The following is a 26679-nucleotide window of genomic DNA, read 5'->3' as shown; positions in this document are numbered from 1 at the left end:
TAGGTTCCCATGCAATTAATATCAGCTCACAGCTGTTCAATTAGACTTTATTGGCTAATTTACAGGGGGACCCTAGAAACAATTGACATAGGTTCCCCCTACAAAATCTAACCAGCAAAGACTAGGCAGACAGCTGTGGGCAGATAATAGCCTAGGAAGGGGCCATGAATATTGGCCTCTCCCAGACTAAAAACATCAGCTCTCAGTCACCCAGAAAAGGCACATCTATAAGTTGCGCCAAATCTGGCACTTAGTCACGCTCTTCCTACTTGTCCTGTAGTGGTGGCAACTGGAGTTCATATTTGTGGGGTTGATGTCACCTTTGTATTGTTAGGTGACATCAAGCCCACAGGTTAGCAATGGAGAGGTGTCTGTAAGACACCTCTCCATTAGTGACCCCATAATGATATTGTATGAAAACACAGACACCCAGAATAAAGTCCTTTAATTGAAATAATGACAAAGACTCCTTAAAATATCTTAATAATCCACCGACGCCATCTCTTGCAACAAAAATAAAATAAACCACCACAATATTCCTCACCTGTCCGCCAAGAAGATAATCCATAATGTCCAATGAGGATCCTAATTACTTTGAGCGCAGTCACGTCAGTGATGTGACTGCTCTCAAAGATAGCCGGCAATAGACTGACAGGAGATAATTGCTCCTGCAGTGTATAGCACTGAATTACCATGAGAGGTCACCGGAGTTCATCAGCTTATCAGCTCCGGTGATCTCCCTTACGGCACCACTGCTGCGTGGGAAAGTTGCAGTGCCGCAAGTGAGAGCATCGGAGCCGATGAACTCCTATGAACTTTCATGGCAGCTCAGTGATACACTGAGCGAACAATCACCTCCTGTCAGTGAATCACCGGCAGCCAGGTAGAGTGGTCACATCTCCCGATCGCTGTGGGACAACCGGGATTACATGCACTACGGCGGACAGTGGGTATATGTTGGTTTATTATTTCTAAGAGATGAGGGCATTAGGGATTGGGCGAGTAATTTTTTAATTATTTTTATTTGAACATGTTTTTTTTTTTAAACTGTGAGCGCAGGCGCCGGCAGATGAGACTATGTCTCCCATCGGCGGCACCTGTTGTCACTTACCAGTGACAGCAGATGTAGCCCCCTGCGGGTCACAGTCATAGCTGCACTGACATCTGCTAGCATGATCCCACAGCGCTCTGACCACCGCATCGGTGTTTCCCACGCTGTCACACAGATGACAGCATGGGAAATACCATAGGAAGACGGTAAAACGCAAAACAAAAACTCAGCAAATCCACAAACATTTTTATAGCTGCATTTTTGCTGCGGATTTGACTGACTCAATTCAAGTCAAAGGGTGTAGAAACTCTGCAGAAACGCAAAAAGAATGGACATGCCACGGAAAAAAAAAACGCAGTGCAACTACATACAGAAATTTTCTAAGCAGGTGCACAACACTTCAGGATTGTCACTAAGCTTGCATAAAGATTCCATCGCATTTTTGACCCATTTCCATGTGGAAAAAAAGGCATAAAAAATGCACTGTATGAACATGGTCTAAGGGTGCTTAAACATCTGATGCAGATCGTTCGGGAACACCAGTTTCAGCAGGGCAGGCATATTATAGAATGTGTGTGCGGGTTGGGCTAGCCATCCCCAATAGCATACAAGGAAAAGCGAGCATGCACGTGCACAGGAGGGCAGGTATGACTGCTATTTGTGGGAATAGATCTCCAAATATGCAACATATACATTGTCAGGGGAAAAAACAACTGGCACAGTTTATTGGCCAGAATACACAGAAAATTATCCTGAGCTATGAAAAAGCCTTCAAGCTAAAAATGTTTAAGAATCAGCTATTAGTAAATCAATCCAATAAAAAATCCCAAGATTTATTTTTATTAATCCAACAAATCTTTATATGTGGTATAAAATTGGATGAGACATAGGGATTGAAAGAAATGTTCTTCCCCTCTATTTATAGATATTTTCTTTGACTTTATTCTGCTGATAACCTTCAGTACTGGCTTTTTCCAGTAATATTCTTCACTGTAATTTGGTTTCATAGCAGTGTGTATGTGACAATTTTTGGCACTTGAACACATAGCCACATAGCAGTCTATCCTTGTTATTAGAAAATACAATTAGTGTGGCGCTGCAGAAATTCCAACCACATCTCTTGTTATTTCTAAAAATCAGCGTGGCCATATGTCTTGGTGTGCATAGGATGCCTTTTGAGATCAAAGCCATCAGGGGCTGAAAGAGCATGCTGCACTACACTTTTGAAATAGAGTTTGGAGACTCCTAAATGGGAGGACAAATGTATTTGCACATCTCATTCCATCAGCCATAATGGTCTGTTACCGTGGAATGGGAGTGGGAGTACCAACTCTTTCCTGCCATCGGCTGCTGCTCTTCTTTGAATTGGTCACCCCGGCTCAATGCCACATGTCAACATTGGCGTCATGCCAGGCAGACTAATCAGAAGATGACATAGGCAAGTATGAGGCGGTATTCTCGCTTTCCGTGCAGTGGTCACAGAGGGACATGCAAATTGATTTGCATCAACTCCACTCTTAGTCATTGAAGGCACAATGCAGAATTTCGAAATACCTTTTTAAAGTGTAACTAGCATCATGATCAAATGCCACATAACACTTATGTTATGTCAAGTGATGAGGTATGAAGGTAACCAAATTCAATACATTTTTAATACACGTATATAAAAATATGCAGCACATGTAAACAAATGTGACAAACCAGAAAGCAACTATACCAATAAAAGCACTGCAGGCTATGTGGTTTATGCAGCTTTTGTCAGATTAGCTATTCCCCCATGTCCACCTGCATATTGACCTTGGCCAAGCATGAGTTCTGAATTGAGAGAGAAGTAAGCTACTGCTAGACAATTCTCAGGTTGTAACTTGAGTAGAAATTAATCTTCTCTTCAAAGACTGTACACAGAAGACGGAGGCTTGAAAAACACCAAGGCTACTTACCAGTAGCTGTTTTTTCCAGAACCCATGACAGCACACCCGAGAGAGGGATTCGCCCAGCCAGGACAGGAAACCTACTGAAAAAAAAGTGCTGTACCTCTCCCTCGCTTCAGTTGGTTTACAGAGCATGAGAGTTCCCCCCGGTTAGTTCACACACCCAACTATAGTGCACACCAAAGGAGTGAGAAGGGGGAAAGAATATACGGGTGCTGTCATGGGTTCCGGAAAAACTGCTACAGGTAAGTAACCTTGGTGTTTTCCCTTCACTCATGACAGCACACCCGATTTGGAAAAATGAAAACACCTTAGGGAGGGATCACCGCTTGCAGCACCCTTCTAGCAAAGGTTAGATCAGTCAAGGACGACAAATTCAGTCAGTAGTGTTTAACCCCTTTCTGCCATTAGACGTACTATTGCGTCCATGTGGGGTGGGCTTTACTTCCCAAGGACGCAATAGTACGTCATATGCGATCGGCAGCGCTCACGGGGGGAGCGCCGCCGATCGCGGCCGGGTGTCAGCTGTTTATCGCAGCTGACATCCGGCACTATGTGCCAGGAGCGGTCACGGACCGCCCCCGGCACATTAACCCCCGGCACACCGCGATCAAAGATGATCACGATGTGCCGGCGGTACAGGGAAGCACCGCGCAGGGAGGGGGCTCCCTGCGGGCTTCCCTGAGCCCCCCGCAGCAACGCGATGTGATCGCGTTGCTGCGAGGGTCTCACCTCCCTCCCTGCTCCCTCCAGCCCCGGATCCAAGATGGCCGCGGATCCGGGTCCTGCAGGGAGGGAGGTGGCTTCACAGAGCCTGCTCAGAGCAGGCACTGTGAAGCAGCCTGCACTCCTATCAGATCAGTGATCTGACAGAGTGCTGTGCAAACTGTCAGATCACTGATCTGTGATGTCCCCCCCTGGGACAAAGTAAAAAAGTAAAAAAAAAAAATTTCAAATGTGTAAAAAAAAATAAAAAAAAATATTCCAAAATAATGAAAAAAAAATAAAAATATTATTCCCATAAATTTCTTTATCTAAATAAAAAAAACAAAACAATAAAAGTACACATATTTAGTATCGCCGCGTCCGTAACGGCCCGACCTATAAAACTGGCCCACTAGTTAACCCCTTCAGTAAACACCGTAAGAAAAAAAAAAAAAAAACGAGGCAAAAAACAACGCTTTATTATCATACCGCCGAACAAAAAGTGGAATAACACGCGATCAAAAAGACAGATATAACTAACCATGGTACCACTGAAAACGTCATCTTGTCCTGCAAAAAACGAGCCGCCATACAGCATCATCAGCAAAAAAATAAAAAAGTTATAGTACCTGAGAATAAAGCGATGCAAAAATAATTATTTTTTCTATAAAATAGTTTTTATCGTATAAAAGCGCCAAAACATAAAAAAATGATATAAATGAGGTGTCGCTGTAATCGTACTGACCCGAAGAATAAAACTGCTTCATCAATTTTACCAAACGCGGAACGGTATAAACGCCTCCCCCAATAGAAATTCATGAATAGCTGGTTTTTGGTCATTCTGCCTCACAAAAATCGGAATAAAAAGCGATCAAAAAATGTCACGTGCCCGAAAATGTTACCAATAAAAACATCAACTCGTCCCGCAAAAAACAAGACCTCACATGACTCTGTGGACCAGAATATAGAAAAATTATAGCTCTCAAAATGTGGTAACGCAAAAAATATTTTTTGCAATAAAAAGCGTCTTTCAGTGTGTGACGGCTGCCAATCATAAAAATCCGCTAAAAAACCCGCTATAAAAGTAAATCAAACCCCCCTTCATCACCCCCTTAGTTAGGGAAAAATTAAAAAAATGTATTTATTTCCATTTTCCCATTAGGGCTAGGGTTAGAGTTAGGGCTAGGGCTAGGGTTAGGGCTAGGGTTAGGGCTAGGGTTAGGGCTAGGGTTAGGGCTAGGGTTAGGATTAGGGCTAGGGTTAGGGCTAGGGCTACAGTTTGGGTTGGGGCTAAAGTTACAATTAGGGTTTAGATTACATTTATGGTTGGGAATAGGGTTGGGATTAGGGTTAGGGGTGTGTCAGGGTTAGAGGTGTGGTTAGGGTTACTGTTGGGATTAGGGTTAGGGATGTGTTTGGATTAGGGTTTCAGTTATAATTGGGGGGTTTCCACTGTTTAGGCACATCAGGGGCTCTCCAAACGCGACATGGCGTCCGATCTCAATTCCAGCCAATTCTGCGTTGAAAAAGTAAAACCGTGCTTCTTCCCTTCCGAGCTCTCCCGTGTGCCCAAACAGGGGTTTACCCCAACATATGGGGTGTCAGCGTACTCAGGACAAATAGGACAACAACTTTTGGGGTCCAATTTCTCCTGCTACCCTTGGGAAAATACAAAACTCGGGGCTAAAACATATTTTTTGTGGGAAAAAAAAGATTATTTATTTTCACGGCTCTGCGTTATAAACTGTAGTGAAACACTTGGGGGTTCAAAGTTCTCACAACACATCTAGATTAGTTCCCTGGGGGGTCTAGTTTCCAATATGGGGTCACTTGTGGGGGGTTTCTACTGTTTAGGTACATTAGGGGTTCTGCAAACGCAATGTGACGTCTGCAGACCATTCCATCTAAGTCTGCATTCCAAATGGCGCTCCTTCCCTTCCGAGCTCTGCCATGCGCTCAAACGTTGGTTTCCCCCAACATACGGGGTATCAGCGTACTCAGGACAAATTGGACAACAACTTTTGGGGTCGAATTTCTCCTCTTACCCTCGGGAAAATACAAAACTGGGGGCTAAAAAAATAATTTTTGTGGGAAAAAAATTTTGTTTTATTTTTACGGCTCTGCATTATAAACTTCTGTGAAGCACTTGGTGGGTCAAAGTGCTCACCACACCTCTAGATAAGTTCCTTAGGGGGTCTACTTTCCAAAATGGTGTCATTTGTGGGGGGTTTCAATGTTTAGGCACATCAGTGGCTCTTCAAACGCAACATGGCGTCCCATCTCAATTCCTGTCAATTTTGCTTTGAAAAGTCAAACGGCGCTCCTTCCCTTCCGAGCTCTCCCATCCGCCCAAACAGTGGTTTACCCCCACATATGGGCTATCAGCGTACTCAGGACAAATTGTACAACAACTTTTGGGGTCCAATTTCTTCTCTTACCCTTGGGAAAATAAAAAATTGGGGGCGAAAAGATAATTTTTGTGAAAAAATATGATTTTTTATTTTTACGGTTCTACATTATAAACTTCTGTGAAGCACTTGTTGGGTCAAAGTGCTCACCACACCTCTAGATAAGTTCCTTAGGGGGTCTACTTTCCAAAATGGTGTCACTTGTGGGGGGTTTCAATGTTTAGCCACATCAGGGGCTCTCCAAACGAAACATGGCGTCCCATCTCAATTCCAGTCAATTTTGCATTGAAAAGTCAAATGGCACTCCTTCGCTTCCGAGCTCTGCCATGCGCCCAAACAGTGGTTCACCCCCACATGTGGGGTATTGGCATACTCAGGACAAATTGTACAACAATGTTTGGGGTCCATTTTCTCCTGTTACCCTTGGTAAAATAAAACAAATTGGAGCTGAATTAAATTTTTTGTGAAAAAAAGTTAAATGTTCATTTTTATTTAAACATTCAAAAAATTCCTGTGAAGCACCAGAAGGGTTAATAAACTTCTTGAATATGGTTTTGAGCACCTTGAGGGGTGTAGTTTTTAGAATGGTGTCACACTTGGGTATTTTCTATCATATAGACCCCTCAAAATGACTTCAAATGAGATGTGGTCCCTAAAATAAAATGGTGTTGTAGAAATGAGAAATTGCTGGTCAACTTTTAACCCTAATAACTCCCTAACAAAAAAAAATTTTGGTTCCAAAATTGTGCTGATGTAAAGTAGACATGTGGGAAATGTTACTTATTAAGTATTTTGTGTGACATATCTCTGTGATTTAATTGCATAAAAATTCAAAGTTGGAAAATTGAGAAATTTTCATAATTTTCGCCAAATTTCCGTTTTTTTCACAAATAAACGCAGGTACTATCAAATAATTTTTACCATTGTCATGAAGTACAATATGTCACGATAAAACAATGTCAGAATCACCAGGATCCATTGAAGCGTTCCAGAGTTATAACCTCATAAAGGGACAGTGGTCAGAATTGTAAAAATTGGCCCGGTCATTAACGTGCAAACCACCCTTGGGGGTAAAGGGGTTAAAGAAGGTAGATGGTGAGGACCAGGTAGCGGTCTTACATATCTGATCAATCGATACCTTTGCCTTTTCTGCCCATGAAGTAGCCACGGCTCTGGTGGAGTGAGCCTTGATGCCTTCAGGAACCGGAGCGCCGCACGCAGTATAGGACAAGCTAATGGCCTCCCTGATCCATCTGGCAATAGTACTTTTAGATACCGTGTACCCCTTTCTGCTACCCTAGAAGGCTACAAATAGGGACTGATGTTTCCTCCACTGACTAGTCATGGACATGTATTGTAACATGGAACTCCTCACATCTAAAGTATGGAATTTTTCCCTCCCCTGGATTTCTAGGGTTATCACAGAATGAGGGCAATGTGATCTCCTGGCTCCTGTGGAACTTAAGAACAACCTTGAGGAGATAGGCTGGATCTGGTCTTAGAGAAACCCTGTCCTCAAACACCTGTGTGTATGGGGGGCATTTAGACAAAGCGTGTATGTCACTCACCCTACGGGCTGATGTTAATGCCACTGGTAACACCATTTTAAGCGTGAGAAATTTTGCTGACAACTCCTGTAAAGGCTCGAATGGATTCCAAGTTCATGTTTTTTCGGAATTATCACTAGTCTAGATCTACTAAAGGATTTAATAAAACAGGACACCCACCTATTTGATGCTAGGTTGCAATTATACAAGGCACCCAAGGCCAACATCTCTACCTTGATAGTATTGGTGGTTAACCCTATTTGCAATCCCGCCTGCAGAAATTCTAGAATAGCTTCTACTGGCGCATCATCCGCCAAAGGTTGCCCTAGAAATTCCAGGAATTTCTTCCATGATCTACCATAAATTTTTTATATAATCGGTTTTCTACTCCAACAGGGTGGAGACCAGCCCTGGTGAAAATCCCTGACAACTCAGTAACGCCCTCTCAAATGCTATGCTGCCAGATGGAAGCCCTTCACTTGAAAGTAGCATACTTGTCTTTGGGTAAGCAGGTCCGGAATCTCTGGTAGAATCCATGGATCGGTAACGGACATCCACATTAGAAGGGAGAACCATGGTCTCTTCGGCCAAAATGGAGCAATGAGAATTACTCTTCCCTGATCCTCTCTGATCTTTCTCACTACTGCTGGATTCATTGCTATCGGGGAAAAACAGCAGGCCAGGCTGAACTTCCAAGGTATCTGAAGGGCATCTACCGCAAACGATTTTTCCCTTGGATCTAACAAGCAGACATTCTTCACTCCTGTTGTGGAGAGTGGAAAGCAAGTTATCTATGGCCTGCCCCAAGCCTGCACTATTTGTTGGAGTACTCGAGGGTTTAGAGTCCATTCTCCCTGCCTCAGTTTCTTGCGACTCAGGTAGTCAGCTTTCATGTTTTCTATACCCCTTATGTGCAGTGCCATGAGAGATAGCAGGTGTTGCTCTGCTAGCTGAAACAGGATGGTGGCAGCCCCCATTTAGGGAATGGGACCAAGTTCCCCTTGGTGGTTGATATACGCTACCACTGCACGATTGTCCGACATGATCTTGGTATGGCGACCCCGAAGGAAAGGGAGAAAATGTCTTAAGGCCTTTTCCATGGCCCACTGCTCCTTTACATTCAAAACCTGATCTCTTTCTAGAGAAGACCGGGTTCCCTGCACCGAGAGGGCCCATAGATGTGCTCCCCATCCCATACGACTTGCGTCTGTAGTGATCACATCCTCCACCGGCCTCAACCATTGGACCCCTGATGCCAAATACTCCCTTACAGTACACCAGATTACGCATAAGAAAAGGTGTATTTTTCTTTCTAAATGTCGTTTCAATGATTTTTTAAGCCAACAGAAGCTCCCACTGTGGTTGCCTTAGGTGAAATTGTGCCCAACCTACAGCCGATATAAAGGATGTTAGAGATCCTAGCAGGGACATAGTCTTCCTCAGTGCCATTATGGGCTGCTGTATTGCTGCCAGTACCAAACCCATTATTTTGACTATTTTGTTCTCTGGTAGGAGAAAGAGCTGGCACTTGGAGTCCAGATCCAATCCGAGGAATGACTGTACTTTCTCCCGTGCTAGCCTTGACTTGAGGGTATTTACCACCCAGCCTAGTTCCCTTAAGGTCACAATCACTTATTTCACGATTTACACAATGACCTTCCGACCTCTCAACTATAAGGAAGTCATCCAGGTATGGGCTAACTACATCCCGAGAACAAAGGAAGGACATCACCTCCGACATTACCTTAGGAAACACCCTTGGAGCTATAGACAGACCGAATGGCAGGGCTGCGCACTGGTAGTGCCTGACCTGTCCCTGGACTTACAGAGCTAATCTTAGGAACTTTGATGATCCCAATGGATTGGGATGTGGTAATAGGCATCTTTCAAGTCTATGACTGCCATGAAGCCGTCCTGGGATGACATCTTTATAGCCGTGTTTACAGACTATCTTGAAGGAGTAATTCACGACTCACCGATTGAGCTTGTTCAGGTTGACAATAGTTCTCAGAGAACCTTTCCAGCTTTTGTATCAAAAAGAGGTGGGAATAAAATCCCCTTCCTTCCTCTTACCTCACGACTTCTCGTCGAACCTGCTTTTGCACCAATCCCAAAACCTCCACCTCCAGGGCTAGTTGTTCTCCTGGAGACTTCCTGCGGGGTGTTAATACAAAAGTCTTTTGGGGTGGACGGATGAAGTCTATCCTTAGGCCGTCCCTGATGAAATTCTATACCCAACGACTGAGGGAGATATTCACCCAGGCAGGGAGAAAGAGAGAGAGCGCCGTCCCTGATGAAATTCAATACCCAATGACTGGGGGAGATGTTCACCAGGCAGGGAGAAAGAGAGCCTCCCCCCTACCTCTGACCTAATGTCATTGGGAGGGCTTTTTTGATGATGTAGCGGGACCTCTAAACATGTAACCAGACCCCTTTCTGTCTTTGAAGTCCCAGTCCTCCTCCGAAAAGAAGGTTACCTGGTCTCCCCTGGAAAACGAGGAAACCCCTTCTTTTTATCCCCTGCCTTCTCGAAGATGTCTTCCCACTTCTGACCAAAGAGAAATTGACCGTCACATGGGATGGAACAGAGTCTATTTTTTGAAGGCAGGTCACCCGGACATCCCTTTAGCGATGAGGCACGTCTAGCCGCATTAAACATGCCTGCCACCCTAGCTGCCAATCTCACAGAATCTGCTGAGGAGTCTGCTAGAAAGACTCCTGCCCCTTGCACCAGAGTCATATTAACCAGGATCTCGTCCATTGGAAACTTACTCCTCAGCTGTTCTTCTATCTGTTGCAGCTAGACAATAAGGGAGCGGGCAGTACACGACCCGGCACTCTCTGGTTTCAGACCCCTTGCGGCTGCCTCCCAGGTGTGCCTCAGGAACCCATCTGCTTTCTTGTCTAATGGGTCTCTAAGCATGCTCAAGTCCTCTAAAGGCAGGGACAATTTTTTTCAGAGGACCTAACCACTGCCCCATCAATCGTAGGGATTTTATCATACCCCTCAGTCCTTTTCCTCCAAGGGGTATTTTCTTTTGGAAGACGAGGGCAGGCTACCGGACTTCTCTGATTTATTCCACTCCTTCTCTATGAGCGCTTTCATCCTAGTATTAACAGGGAAAGTGTGCTTCCTCTTTTCCTCCAGACCTTCCGAACATAACATCCTCTAAGGATTTAGGCATCTTCTCCTCCTTTACACCCATTGTAGACCTGACTGCCTTAACCACTCTACCCGTGTCCTCGACCGGGAAGCACGGTTGGCCACCTACATCACTGTCGGAGGATTGGGGGGGAGGGGGGAGGGAGACGGGGCTGATTATATAGAAACTTTTACTTCCACCCTGATTATGGCCCTAAGGCTTGTGGCGAAGTCAGGGGTCTCTTCCTGAATAATCTTTTGTATACAGTCAGCGCAGAGATTCTTCTGCCACTGAACTGCCAGCAGGACTTTGCAAAGGGCACATTCTTTGATTTGGCACTTCCTTGGTCCCTGGTGATTAAGCAGAAAATGGAACCCATCACCACAAAGGTGACATTCTTAGAGATCACGCAACACCCGCGGTCAATCAAAGGTACCAGAAATGTAGGCTGATAAGGGGTACGAACCACTTCCCTCCTGGATACTGAGGAGTCATGCGACCTCTGGTCGGGACAGCTACCACTCCTCTTAGTGCCCTGATGACCAGGCATAGAGCCTGGTGAGAGCTCCTGCTGCAAGGGCTGCTGCTGCTATTGTCCAGTGTGATCCTCCATAGTGAGAGCTTCGGACACGAGCGTTTCCTCCGTGGTCATCCATCCATATAAGGAGGGATCCAGTGCGCTTTCCGCCTCCTCCGGTGCCCATTTTATGCCCTCCCCCCTTCCGCCACCCCGGCGGAACACGTCCAGATTCAACGCACTCCGGCCAGGGTTTTCGCCCTGGGCGCTGCCATCTTGGGTCCAGCGCACAGCCACTGACGTCACCCGGGCACACTTGTTCCCTGGGTGCCTCGCGCGCGACGCTAGCAGCACGCTCACCGGAAGCCCGGCTCTCTATAGAGCAGTAGACAGCCGGCAGTGGAGTGAGAGCAGTGCGACAGCCGCAGAAGAGCCATTGGACCCCTGACTGCAGTGCCCCATGCCCGCCCGCACGAGTCGAGGCCCACAGGAACCACGAACGGCATTTCCACTACCTAAAGGACGGCATACAGGCACTCTCTGCCTGCTCTTCGCCGGGACAGGCGTGGGTGAGTGGAAAAAGGAAATCTTCTAATCGCCGTTTTCAGCATCACCCTTTTATTTTCATTAGGTTTCCTGTCCTGGCTGGGCAGATCCCTCTCTCAGGTGTGCTGTCATGGGTGAAGGGAAAAAAAGGCCTTTGTGCACCATTACCCTCGTGCCTGGCTATTAATTTGTTGCTATGATGCAGCAGAGTGGATGTACAAATAAGCATGGATAAGTACGAATCTGGACATAAAATCCCTATTGTGCTCTGTCAGCAAGGAGATTTACGGTATTTATTTTCCTGTCCCAGCCCTGCTCCTTGGCTGAATGAGGTATGCATGTTCATGTCAGTGCACACCGTCTTGGGCTGTGTTTCTTCAGACTGCAACCTGTCTCGACAGGATGAGCTGCAGCTTGAAATATGTGATGGGTTATTTTAATCAATTTTTTTTAGACCCCCTCCAGCATTGCAATAGACAGGAGAAGCTTTACAATTTATTTTGGTAACTCAGTGAAAATCACAAATGAAACCATCAAACATGGATGAAAAGTGGATAAAGAATACTGATAAAATTCAAATCATTATTTGAGTATGTGAAAAATCACATATGTCTGAATGAGGCATGTGTATTTAAGTATTTACAATACTGCTCCTCTGTCAGTTGAGACATGTGTCAAGTTGTGTTTCTTCATACTGCAAACAATACTGAAACATGAGTAGGAAAGGCTGCAGTTTGAAATATTTGACAGGGGGCAGGCTGGATTGAAAAGGGTGGTATACAATTCTATAGTCAAGTTAACATCTTATTTACAAAACATGGAGTATTTAAAAAAACAAAAACTTTTTTTCCATTCACTCCACAAAACGTTAATCAAGGATTTTCAATTAATTATATCTCAAAATGCTAATTATAAAAAGTACAAATCTTCCTGCAAAAATCAAGCCTCTAAATAGCTATATTACTGGGAAAATTAAAAAGTTATAGTTTTTGAATATGGCTGATGGTAAAAAAAATTGCTTGGTCATGAGGGCCCAAAATATTGTCATCTGATCTTTAGAAGGTTAATGTGTAGGGAGAATATCACAAATAGGTAACATTCACATGATTGTGTGACATAGTCTGCTGTCCGTTTTTGTCAAGTTTCATGGATCTATTCACAAACCAGTGAGAAACAAGGATTCATATGTGAGAACTTCAAAGTCGTTCCCATTTTGTTCCGTGTTTCCAGATTGAAATTGGCCATTCAAGTCTATGGGGATCTCATCTTATCACTGCCATACTGTGCGTTTTTTTTTTCTGGAGCAATTAAGAAAATGAATAAATTACGGTATATGCAGTTACTTACTTGTGAAATCTTCCAGCTCGATCCTCATTGTCTGCATACAGGAACATTTTTAAGGCATAATTCTCCACATGGGCACTGCCAACAATTTCCTGAGTTATGGAATCACAGTCGCCAAGCTGCTTCTTTTGCTGAAGGAAGATAAGGAAAAATTCTTTTAATAGTAGCATTTCAGAGCTTCTATGCAAAAAAGAGCGAAAAATAACTTTTACTATTTAACATTACATTATTTAAAGATAAAGCTCTAAAAATCTAACATTTGTATCAGTACATTGCTGCAGTTTCACAACTACAGCAAAATTGATTATCCAATAAAGAAATGGCAGCACTCCAAATTAAATAGGTGAAAAATTATGATGACCCTTTAGTCAAACCTCTACAACTGAAAAAAAAAAAAAATCATAGACTGTTGTTGTACATGAAGATACTTGTTTAGTGCCGCTGCATGCATCAACAAATCTGCAGCATTACTTGGCAATAACGTAACACAGTCACACCGAGTCTTCCAGAACGATAGATGATTTTTAGCTGCTCTCTGGCTTATAAAAAGGAGTTTTGACTTGAATATAAATTCTATAAGATTCACAAATTACAATGTTATGTCCTGTAAATTCACTTAATGTGGAGCAAGTAGGAGACATAAAAAAAAACAAAAAAAAAAACAACAAAAACTCAAAATTCACTTCTAAGCTCATTTTTTACGTCCTGCCTCATATTGAGATAAGAAAACAAAAAAACAAAACAATGACCCAGATACTATTCTTAAGGCTCCTGTAACATATTAATGAGGACTTATCACTTGCTCAGGAACACTGAGTTAAAATACATTGCAACCATCCATGAGCTCCCCTGACTCAGCTGCTCTTTTCCTTTTTCTTCTCTGCTACACCATTGCAGAGATAATCACATTTGTTGCTTTTGAAGCACAGCATGTGAAATCTCTGCTTGCTCAATAGGTTGTTTTCTTCACATTCGTCTCTGGGGGAAGGCACCTTCACCTCTCCCTCTCAGAAGCTGATAGAGCTGGCAGGAAAGGATAGAAGCGATCCCCCCTAGAAAAGTTTGAAGAAACATACTGTTGAACTGCAAGCAGAGATTTCACACACTGCACTCCAAAAGTAATAAATGTGCATATCTAATTTATTTAATAAAGGTAAAAACTGACTGGGCAGACACCATAGAACAGGAATGAGCACCAAAAATCAACACGACACCAATCCATCCTCTCTGTAGCTTCATGTGTTGGGGAAATTTTGGGGGACCACACATGGCAAAATTGGTGTGTTCAGTCAACTTTGCTTATGGGCACATCTAAAACAAAAATGCAAATCCTTCAGAAGCAATTTGGTGATCGTACCAAGCTTAATCAGATGATGTTCCAATACTTGCAAGTCTCACACATCATGCCTACCAAATGTGACACCATATGTGCCTATGGGGTTGTTGAGTTAGGTCATGAGACCGATACCTGCAGTCAGTCTGTGCATCATGGACCATAATAAATAGAATGATACGCTCAACATTAAAATTGCAAAACCAAGAAGGAAAAGTCATGGACTTATGGAAATCACAGGATGGACAGACATGTTAATGATATGCAAATGATGAAAAAAAATCGAAACAAAATTTTGTTGAAATCATTTTGATTTACTCAGTATAGAGTATAATGAGTGCTACGTGCAGATGTACACGTCCAGGCCTTGGCTGCTATCAGTGAGGTTATTTATTTTTGTCTGAAGAATGTTCTGCCACCGAATGCACTTTGGTGTACAAATCTTTCAGATCCGCTGCTGGCAGATCCCTTCAAGTGCCGACCCATGATGTTACCGATGTCTGACTTGTCTCAATGGGAGACAAGTACAGAGACTCTGCAAGTCATGGCAGCACGTTCAGCCTATGCACAGTAGCATGACCAGCATGCAGTCTGGTTGAAAAACAGCTCCTAGGATACTTAGACATTTTCTCATGATGGCCTCTTCATGGCATTGCCCAAGTGGTCTCCAGATCAATATGTAGATATCATTGAATCTAAAGGTACCGTCACACATAACAATATCGTTGCTTTTTGTGACGTAGCAACGATATCGTTAACGAAATCGTTATGCGTGACAGCGACCAACGATCAGGCCCCTGCTGGGAGATCGTTGGTCGCTGGGGAAAGTCCAGAACTTTATTTCGTCGCTGGATCTCCAGCAGACATCGCTGAATCGGCGTGTGACGCCGATTCAGGGATGTCTTCACTGGTAACCAGGGTAAACATCGGGTTACTAAGCGCAGGGCCGTGCTTAGTAACCCGATGTTTACCCTGGTTACCTTTGTAGATGTAAAAAAAAAAAAAAAAAAACAGTACATACTTACATTCCGGTGTCTGTCGCGTCCCCCGGCCTCAGCTTCCCGCACTGACTGTGAGCGCCGGCCAGCCATAAAGCACAGCGGTGACATCACCGCTCTGCTTTATGGCCGTCCGGCGCTGACACAGTGCAGGGAAGCTGACGGCGCGGTACAGACACCGGAATGCAAGTATGTACTGTTTGTTTGTTTTTTACATTTACAATGGTAACCAGGGTAAACATCGGGTTACTAAGCGCGGCCCTGCGCTTAGTAAACCGATGTTTACCCTGGTTACCAGGGGACTTTGGCATCGTTGGTCGCTGGAGAGCTGTCACACAGACAGCTCTCCAGCGACCAACGATGCCAAAGTCCCCTGGTAACCAGGGTAAACATCGGTTTACTAAGCGCAGGGCCGCGCTTAGTAACCCGATGTTTACCCTGTTTACCATTGTAAATGTAAAAAAAAAAAAAAACAGTACATACTTGCAGCGACCACACAGTGACGAAACAGCGACGCTGCAGCGATCGGCATCGTTGCCTATATCGCTGCAGCGTCGCTTAATGTGACGGTACCTTAAAGGTACCTTCACACTGAGCAACTTTACAACGAGAACGACAACGATCCTGTTACTGTTATGATAAGGTAATTCAGTACCACAATGGACATAGAGGTCAGAGCACACACAGTGACCTGACAATAACCCAAAAACATAGAACGAGCTCTGAGACGTGGGAACTCTGCTGACCGCAATCCCTAATCCTCTCCAACCACACTAGAGGCAGCCGTGGATTGCGCCTAACGCTCCCTATGCAACTCGGCACAGCCTGAGAAACTAGCTAGCCTGAAGATAGAAAATAAGCCTACCTTGCCTCAGAGAAATCCCCCAAAGGAAAAGGCAGCCCCCACATATAATGACTGAGTTAAGATGAAAAGACAAACGTAGAGATGAAATAGATTTAGCAAAGTGAGGCCCGACTTTCTGAACAGAGCGAGGATAGGAAAGGTAACTTTGCGGTCAACACAAAACCCTACAAAAACCACGCAAAGGGGGCAAAAAGACCCTCCGTACCGAACTAACGGCACGGAGGTACACCCTCTGCGTCCCAGAGATTCCAGCAAGCAAGAAAAAACAAATAGACAAGCTGGACAGAAAAAAACAGCAAACAAAATAGCAAAGCAGAACTTAGCTATGCAGAGCAGCAGGCCACAGGAACGATCCAGGAGGAAACAGGTCCAATACTAGAACATAGACTGGAGGCCAGGATCAAAGCACTAGGTGGAGTTAAATAGTGCAGCACCCAACGACTTCACCACATCACCTGAGGAAGGAAACTCAGAAGCCGCAGTACCACTTTCCTCCACCAACGGAAGCTCACAGAGAGAATCAGCCGAAGTACCACTTGTGACCACAGGAGGGAGCTCTGCCACAGAATTCACAACACGATCCGTGACGTTGCAGCGTCCTGGATAGCGATCTCGTTGTGTTTGACACGCAGCAGCGATCAGGATCCTGCTGTGACATCGCTGGTCGTAGCTGAAAGTCCAGAACTTTATTTGGTCGTCAGATCGGTGTGAGTCGTCATGTTTGACAGCAAAAGCAACGATGCCTGCAATGTTTTTTCACAGAGCTAACAACCAGCGAGAACAATAATTACGTCACTGGATCGCTCCTGCATTGTTCTGGAGTTGCTGTGTTTGACATCTCTACAGCGACCTAACAGCGACGCTCCAGCGATCTAGTTTAGGTCGGATCGTTGTCTATATCGCTGGAGCGTCACTAAATGTGACGGTACCTTAAGACAAAAGCGTGACTCATCACTGGAGAGGATAGACCTCCACTGCTTTTGAGAGCTGTGGAATGAGGTCACTACATCACTTGTAGCTGGACATCAAGCTCAAAGCCCAATGTCATGCAAATACCTTCTAATGGTTTGTGAAGACACTTGAGGCTTGGTATGTAAGGTCTAATTTCTCTTGCAGTGCAGAGTGGATCACTAGGAACTATTCTTTGTATCTGATAACATCAAGTGAAAAATGCCACAAAGAGGCCTTCACGAGGGAAAGTCACACTGGTCCTACTCCCGTTATAAATGTGTGGGGTAGAATATATAAAGGCACGGATGATTGACCTCGTGGAGACCAAAACATCCAACACCGCGGAGACACCATCACGTGTTTCTCAACGCAGTGATCCAGAACACTGCCCCCAAATATGCAAATGCAAGTAGAGGAGCTGCGGAGACACCATCACGTGTTTCTCAACGCAGGCAGTGAATAGCCAGGCCTTTCACCGGGAAGGAACAACCAAGGGAAGGGCAGCATCCAATAAAGGAAAACCACCTATGCCAAGCATGGTATCCATCCACAGACAGCTGTTTCGGGGTTTTTGCCCCTCATCAGTGTGGAGTAGGAAACTGGCTATCAGGAGCAGTGCCTAGTAGAAAGTCTATAAAGGCACGGATGATTGACCCCGAAACAGCTGTCTGTGGATGGATACCATGCTTGGCATAGGTGGTTTTCCTTTATTGGATGCTGCCCTTCCCTTGGTTGTTCCTTCCCGGTGAAAGGCCTGGCTATTCACTGCCTGCGTTGAGAAACACGTGATGGTGTCTCCGCAGCTCCTCTACTTGGGGTAGAATATAGGCAGCCACACCCCTCTAGTTTTCATTCTAGGTACACTAACATAAATCCGTTACATTAATTTGATTGTGAAACCAGTGGTACGGCCATTTCTTCAGGGTCCCATGGGCTTTCAACACAACGCCAAGCTGCATTTTGCTTGTTATTTGCTACTGTGAGCAGCCTACATGGCCTATACATGCTACCATGGCCTGCAGCATCTCCAGTCGAGCACATCTGAGACGTTGGTCAACAATTTCAAAAGGGAGCTGCCAGCAGCCAATTGTGAGGATTTGTGTGGCCAAAATGCATTCATTGTGTCGGAATATTTCCCAGACAACCATTAAAGAGAACTAGTCAGAAGGATTTAGCACTATAAACTAAAGATATGGCCATAATGGCATTATTACACTGATTAAATTAATCCCTTTGGTGAAGGAATCTGATCAGTGGTTCGTGGGGTGGGCGGATAGTCTTCTACTCCGGCCCTCCCTTCTGACTCCTGTGTACCTACAGGTCACTGATTCTTCAGCAGTCTGCCTCTGTTTCGAAAACTTGCATTGCCGCCATCAGCGTTGGTGGCAAGTGAGCAGTATGACTCCACAGTCTTCAATAAAAAGGCGCAGGGGGCAGAGCATGTAAAGATCGAGATCTCTGCTCAATTACTTCTTCAATTGACAGATCTGCGCATGTGCTGCCTCCATCGTCATTTTATTAAAGACCATAAGACTGGTTGTGGAATCGCACTGTGCACATGCCGCCCATGTCAATGATGGTGGCGCAAAATTTCAAAATGGAGGCAGGTTGCTGAAGAATCAGTGACCTGTAGAAACAAAGGAGGCAGGCGAAGGGGCCGGAGCAGTAGAAGACCCCATCGCCCAGGCCTGTCCCGATGCACATAAAATGTCATTAGAAGAAAAATGATTACTTCACCAAAAGGTATTAACTTAATCAGTGCAATAACGCTACTGTGGCTGTACCTTTAGTTTATAGTGCCAAATCCTGCTGATAGGTTCTCTTTAATAATGTGATTGACAGCAGCCAAAATGTGCATGTACATATATTTCTGTGCAGTGCGCTCTTACTCTGTACTGAATAAATTAAGAGGTTTTGAAAACGTTGTTTCTATTTTTTCATCATTTGCATTTCAATAACATTTATTGTTCTTGTGATTTTCACAATTAAACAAGGTTTTCCTTCTTGATGTTGCAAGTTCAATGTTGAGCAGTGTAAAAAGCAAGCTTTTGTGAACTACCGTATATACTGAATTCTAACCAAAAGTGGAACATCAATTTAGCTACAAATTAATGAGAACACACGAAGTCTACAGAAGTGATAACAGAATAGCTTGCAGGAATCATGTAACCAACAGTTAACGTTGTGCATAAGTTTCATGCATTTGTCTTCATCAATTTAGTTGAGTAACAAGTACAGTATCAAATGGACACTTCAGTAACATGTAATAATGGCACTGCATTAAACACAGGCTTATCCCCACGTCCTTTCTTCTTTGGGATGAAAATGGGTGAACTGCTCTGACCGGTTTAGTAACCCAAAGATTAAATAGACTGCTGTTTCAGTAATTGAAAGACTTCTTTTTAAAAGATGCGGTCTCAGACTACAAGAGGCCTCGGATTTCCTAATAAAACAAGATAAAAAAAGCAAATAACAGCAGCCCAGTTACAACAGGTGGACTTAGAGCGCATAAATGGGCTTACTGTTCGCCACAGAGGAAATCTCCAGTTATTCCGCAGAAAACAAAAAACAGGATTATCGCACATCACACTGGCCTTCAGTCTTTACACTGCCAAGAGACTTTAAAAGGGGGCTTTCAGTAATGGATGGCTCATGTTTTTCTAGTGCGTTTACATGAGCAAAAATTCATCTTGGAGACTAGACATATACTATATTAAAAGCTTTGGCACCTCTTTCCATAAAACACACAGATGGATGGCCAAATTGGCCTGCTGGAGAGTTTCACCTAAAGGTAAACACTGGGTGACTACTCCGTACTGCAGAGCGAGCGGCGGACACAATATGGCCTCTTCATATGTTCCTCTGTTTACGAGACATCCCTGGGTCATGGGGTGGCTCAGCGATATATAGTGCCCTGCTCACATACAAGCGCTATAAGGCCATGAACAGAATTAGCCCTGTTGGATTACTACTATACAAGAAAACCCTGCAGCACATCCCATGTGGACATCCAGGATGTGATACTACAGCTGCTATACTGGGGGCTTTAATGAATATAACACTTATTATTTGTTTTTTTCAATGGCGAGAAAATGCCACAAAAGTATTAGGGTATGTTCACACGGTCCTGATTTCCCTCCTTTTTTTTCAGGACTAAAAACCGCAGCTCTTGGCAGAAAACGCAGGTCCTTTTTTTGATGCTTTTTTGATGCGTTTTTTGATGCGTTTCTTTATGCGTTTTTTATGCAGTTTTCTATGCAGAGTCTGTGTGTTTTCTAGGAAGTTTTTTAGGGTTAAAATGGCTGAAAATACCCTAACCCTACCCCTAACCCTATTCTAACCTTAGTGGGGAAAAAAAAAAAAATTCTTAATTTTTTTATTGTCCCTACCTATGGGGGTGACAAAGGGGGGGGGGGGGTCATTTACTATTTTTTTTATTTTGATCACTGAGATATAACCTATCTCAGTGATCAAAATGCACTTTGGAACGAATCTGCCGGCCGATTCGGCGGGCGCACTGCGCATGCGCCCGCCATTTTGCAAGATGGCGGCGCCCAGGGAGAAGACGGCCGGACGGACACCGGGAGGCCGGGTAAGTATAAGGGGGGGAGATTAGGGCACAGGGGGGGGCGTCGGAGCACGGGGGGTGGCATCGGAGCATGGGGGGGTGGGATTGGGGCACGGGGGGCAGCCACACTGCAGCGGTTCTGCAACACAAACCGCAGTAAAACCCGCAGATATATTTTTCATCTGCGGGTTTTACTGCGGGTTTGACCTCACAATGGAGGTCTATGGGTGCGGAACCGCTGCAGTTCTGCAAAAAGAAGTGACATGGTACTTCTTTTTTACCGCGGCAATTCAGTGCGGCTTTTTTCACGATTTTCCGCAATGTGGGCACAGCAGTTCCTGTTTTCCATAGGGTACATTGTAAAGTACCCTGCATGGAAAACAGCTGCGGACCCGCAGCGGGAAAATCGCGGCGATTCCGCATGAAAAAAAGGATGGTGTGAACATGGCCTTAGGGGTCATTCGGATGTCAGTCTCTCTCATATGAGGTGTGGTCTGGATTTTTCGTACTTGTGCTGGTCTATGGGAAGTTGACATGTCAATCTTTTTTCCTCAGACCATGTGGTCTGCATAAAATCGCAGACTTGTCCAATATTGATCTGAGCGCTGGATTAAATTCACCAATGCAATTGGGTCTGCAAAAAAACAAAAATCAAACATCACATGGAGGTACTTTATGTGCTATTATTTTTTTTTTGTTTTTTTTTTACAGATGGTTTGATAGGAGAAGATTTAGAAACCATCATTCTTTTTCTTATGTCAGCTGAGAAAAACTGTTGAAACTCTGACCAAATGCTGATGGTAAAAATGAACACCCTGACCAAACTGATGACACTCTGGTGAAACTCAGACTGTTTTTTAATATCTGAGAAAAAACACTGACATCTGAATGAGCCCTTAGGAGTAAAGCAGATGCTAGGTCCTAGAAAATGAGTGACTCTGGCTGGCCTACCAGAGTCATAGTACAGTATGTATATATACGTGTATAGTATAAGATATATAGTATATGTTTATACCATATAATTCAATACCATAATGGCAGACTCATAGCTAGCCATCGGCACCCCACAACCATGCTGCCGGGGGTTGATGGACAGTGATACTGCACGTCCCTCCAGGATGCGAGCTGTAAGTGCCGTTCTCAGAGATTGACAGAGCTTAGTATATAGAGAGTATTAAAGCTGTAACCATGCCCCGGCACTGACTGACAGCCGGCTCAGCACTGATGTGCAGGGGCATGCTTACAGTCGCCTATCAATATGTACTGAGCAGAGACAGAGGCACTGACTTCACGTCTTCAAAGACTGAAAGACAGTGGCTCCTGGGAGAAATTAAGTTAATCTCCTCCCAATATCTGTGCTTTTAGTGCTGTAGCTGCATGGCTTCAGAATTATATTAACCTGTAGAATAACCCCATATCTTGAGATTAATAATGTTATTGAACATGATTTGTTTTCTTTAAAGGCGTTAGGAGCTGTGCAAAGAGCTCGGCGCCACTTGCTGCCTTTCGAGACAGATGATGGCTGAATAACACAGCCATCAGCAAGTTCAACTCTTGAGCCTGAAATAAAGACAGGAACCCAGCATTGAATAAACCAGTTCGTCCCATGTCTGGAAAGGATTAAAAAAAAAAATCTTGTCCCAAATTGACATTTAACATCAAGAAAACTATTAATAAGACAACTGATAAATCAGAAGTGTATAGCGGTTCACTAATATTAATCTGAAGCATTGCATTCCTTTCAATGAAAGACTAGGACTACATATAAATCATTGCAACATTGCATCTGACACCAGTCAGGGGTCACACTGCAACTGGAGATTCTCATAAACTGGTTTACATTTTTGCGGTAAGTCACATGCGACTTTACCCCTCAGTGATTTACATCTGACTTGAATTTGACATGTCTGTCATTTGGCTGCTTTTTATAGCCTAATCTCAGCTCTAAAATAGCTGCACAAATATACTTTTGGGTTGGGATACTGACGGTCTAGTGACGGTGATCTGTGTGAATGTATTTTAAGCATGCCGTAGGCACACTACAATAAGAGTGCGTCAATAGAAATTCTTGTTAAAAAGAGGACATATGGATTATAAGAGACATGAAAAGTGGCAGTAGGTGAAACTATGAGACTTGCCTAAAATATAAGATAATAGCAAATCAGATGATGTCTCCAGATTACAGGGACACGAGGTCAGCTTTCACTTTAACAAAAAGGGCAAAATTTGGTGAGATATTCTTCTGTGGGATGTAACACCTGACGGGAGAGCAGATTCTATAAACCATCGCAATGGCAAAGGAAAGTCTTATGGCTCAGATGAGGCCGAATTCAGCCTATTCCACCTTTTTTGTGCAGTTGCTGGTCCAGAATTCATTCACCAATTTTTCTTATACATTCTCCAAAAAAGAATCACAAACATGGTGAACTAACTCTACAGCGCATCCCAATGGGCTGTGAAATGTAAACGCAAACATTTTTCCTCTCAACCACCAGCAGACTAAGGCTATGTGCACACGTTCTGGATTTCTTGCAGAAATTTCCTGAGCAAAACAGGACATTTCCTGCAAGAAATCTGCATGCGTTTTTGGTGCGTTTTTTTTTTTGCAGATTTTCCCAGAGGTTCCCAATGCAATAATATAGTGGGAAATCCGCAAAAAATCCACAAAATTAATGAATATGTTGCGTTTTTTACCGCGATGCGTTTTTTTTTTCGCGGAAAAAAACGCATCATGTGCACAAAAATTGTGGAAGGCATTCTAAATGATGGGATACGTAATGTAAGCATTTTTTTGCATTTTTATAGCGAAAAAACTGGAAAAAACATGAAAAAAAACACGAAAAATCTGCAACGGGTGCACACAGCCTAAATGTTACTTCATACAGATGATCTATTCATGAGACATGTAAATAAGATCTCCCTTTATACTGTATGAAGTCCAGCTAATACAGGATGAAAGAGCCGAGTCTAAAAGATTCACCAGAAAAAGAAGCTGCTTATAAAGAATGAATCTAGACAAGGAAACCGCTGCTTACAAAGGGTCTATCACTATATTGAAACAGCAATTACAGTATTAGAGTGCCAATAACTACAGTTGTGTGAAAGTGTTCGCCCCTTGCCGATTTCCTATTCTTTTGCAGGTTTGTCACACTTGCATGTTTCAGATCAAAAAATTAAAATATTAAACAAAGATAACGCAAGAAAACACAAAATGCAGTTTTTAAATGAAGGTCTTGGTTATTAAAGGGAAAAAAATCCAAACCTACAGGGCCATGTGTGAAAGAGTGATTGCTGCCCCCCTTAACGACATTGGGCGTAATAGTATGCCGATGTAGGTGTGACGCCCGAGAGACCGGGATACCCAGCACCGGACCAATGGGGTCTGTCTCTTGAGGGGGATGTCACGGGTGACTTGACCCGGTGCTGTGGCCTCAGGCAATGCACAGTGTAAAGGGTATCGTGAGGGAACAGGCACTTACTTGATCAGCAGCAGGTTCTCCCAGCGGCGATGATCCCGATCCTGGATAGATGGCTATTGTCCAAATGAAAGACTGAGGCACTGAAACGTTTAACCAGTTTACTTTAACAAAAAAGGATTTACAACCAGTCCTGTCACCGGAGTCTGTATGGGAACTCTGAGTTACTTTGACCCTGCCGGGGTCTTCGCCTCTTATTGTACGCAATATCTGTGTGGCCCTGCTGCTGTATGTGAACTGGCTGCCGGCCCAATCTGTCCCCTCCGGGTCCTGGTTCGACGGGCAACCCGAGTCCTTTTATCGGCTTACCCCCTCCGGGATTACCGCTGAACTCTGTGTCTGTTGCTGCGTCCGACCCTAGTGAAGCTGATATCACCTCACGTTTTTCCGGTTGCTGTATTATATATAATGAATACAGCCACGGATCCGGTATCCGTCTTTGTGCCTGTTCTGGGTAGTCATTAATGCTACCCGGTTCTCACAATGTCCTTTTTCTCTATCCCTCTTCTCCTCAGGCCGGTGATTTGGGCCTGGAAACCGTCATAGGGCTGTTAAAAATTCAGCTGTATGACCTCTCACTTTCAGCTCCTTAGCCCAACTGCCCAACTGCCAGTTCTTCTCTCAGACCAGAATGGATCAAGGGGAGTCTCTGGAGCTCCCCCTTCTGGCCGGAGGAGGTAGTGCAGTCTTGCTATTTTAGTATTTGTATTCAGTGTCAGTAACTATATTTGTGGCAAATACCTCTAGGGGTGCCACATTCCCCCTTAGTTAAGAACAGTACTCCGGGACTGTGGGACGATAACATTTTGAAATAACAATTAATATGTACAGAGTCTTAAAAATGAAAAGTTACAAAAACCACTCAAGGAAACAAAAATAGAGTTCTGTAAAAAGTCACTTCAAATAGCGTCCATTAATACAGTTCTATCCTTGAAGGTACTAGGAAAGGCACTGCACTTTGTGTCCAAGAATTTAGTTCCATTTTTCCAACGGAGTTGCAAGAATATGCAAGAAGTTCATACAGACAAGTCTCTGTAGGTAATGGGCTTAAACGCTGCAGAATGATAACAATGACTATAGTTTTATAGTTGGTAATCTGCATACCTGGCCGGTAATTGACCCTGGGTACTACGCTGTGATCTACGTAACAGCGGTATCTCTCCATGTGGTGTACTACTGTCTACTGCGGATGTAGTATCTGCCCGCTCTGCTAAAGATAATTCCACGACTATGGAGTTGGCAAGTCCACCGTGAATGGGATCACTCTGATCAGGAATCTGTTCTTCCTGGCCTGGAATCTCCTGTAGTACGGGGTCAGCCTCTTCCTGTCTTGGGACTTTTGGTATTGGGTTCGGTGTTGGGTAAAAGGCCACCATGGGAAACACTACTGCACCATGGTATGTTGGTAGGGTTTTGGGAAAGTCTCCTATACAGGTGTGATACATTTCCTCTTCTTTTTCCTTTACTGGTTGGACCTGCATGGGTTGAATAACTTCTGGTTCTGGCTGGACAACTTCTGTCTCTTTCAATGCTTCCGGACATAATTTAAGATTGTCTCCTGACACTAGTACAGATGATAAGCCCCCGTTTTTGCTAATGAGACACATTTTAGGATTATCCATTCTTGTTGGTAAAACTGTGTAGGGTACGGCTTCCCACTGATTGTCTAGTTTATTGGTTCGACGATTTCTCTTGAGCACTTGGTCACCCGGTCTTAATGGGGTCGCTAGAGCATTCTGGTTGAATGTTCGCTCTTGTCTTTCTCTAGTTTGCTGAAGGCTTCTTTCCACACTCTCTTGCACTTGTCGATACTGCTTTTGCCGTATGATATCCCAATTGGAGTCTTGGACTTCTGCGTCTGGTTTCAGAATTCCCATTTCTAGGTCGATTGGTAATTGGCCGGGTCTTGCACGCATAAGGTAAGCTGGGGTGCAATTGGTGGAACTCACCGGGACATGATTATACAGATCCACCAAGTCAGGCAATTTCTCTGGCCATTGATTCCTTTCTGCCTCAGGTAAAGTCTTTAGTAGTTCTATTACAATATGGTTCATCTTCTCGCATAAGCCGTTTGTTTGTGGATGATAGGCCGCCGTCCGGATCTTTTTGCAACCATACATATTACAGAATTCTCTGAAGATCTCTGATTCAAAGGCTGTACCTTGGTCGGTGAGAACCTGTTCCGGATATCCATGGGGTCTACAAAAGTACGTTTGGAACGCTTTGGCTGCTGTTTTTGCGGTCAGATCTTTTACGGGTACTACTACCAAGAAGCGTGAATAATGGTCCACGATGG

The 26679-nt window shown here is 44.1% G+C and overlaps 1 protein-coding gene across 1 annotated transcript in view; it reads right to left on the bottom strand.

Annotated features, from left to right (window-relative positions):
• Window positions 1-26679, bottom strand: part of VTA1 (vesicle trafficking 1) — a 359268-nt gene that overhangs the window by 160956 nt on the left and 171633 nt on the right. Inside the window, exon 3 of the mRNA XM_069769186.1 lies at window positions 13196-13323. Coding sequence (XP_069625287.1) covers window positions 13196-13323 — 128 coding nt within the window. The remainder of the gene's footprint in view (window positions 1-13195; window positions 13324-26679) is intronic.

This window comes from Ranitomeya imitator, chromosome 5 (assembly GCF_032444005.1).
Source record: "Ranitomeya imitator isolate aRanImi1 chromosome 5, aRanImi1.pri, whole genome shotgun sequence".
In the NCBI taxonomy this organism is placed as follows: domain Eukaryota; kingdom Metazoa; phylum Chordata; class Amphibia; order Anura; family Dendrobatidae; genus Ranitomeya; species Ranitomeya imitator.
Note: the sequence above shows the minus strand (reverse complement) of the source record. Positions and strands in the feature narration are given on the sequence as shown.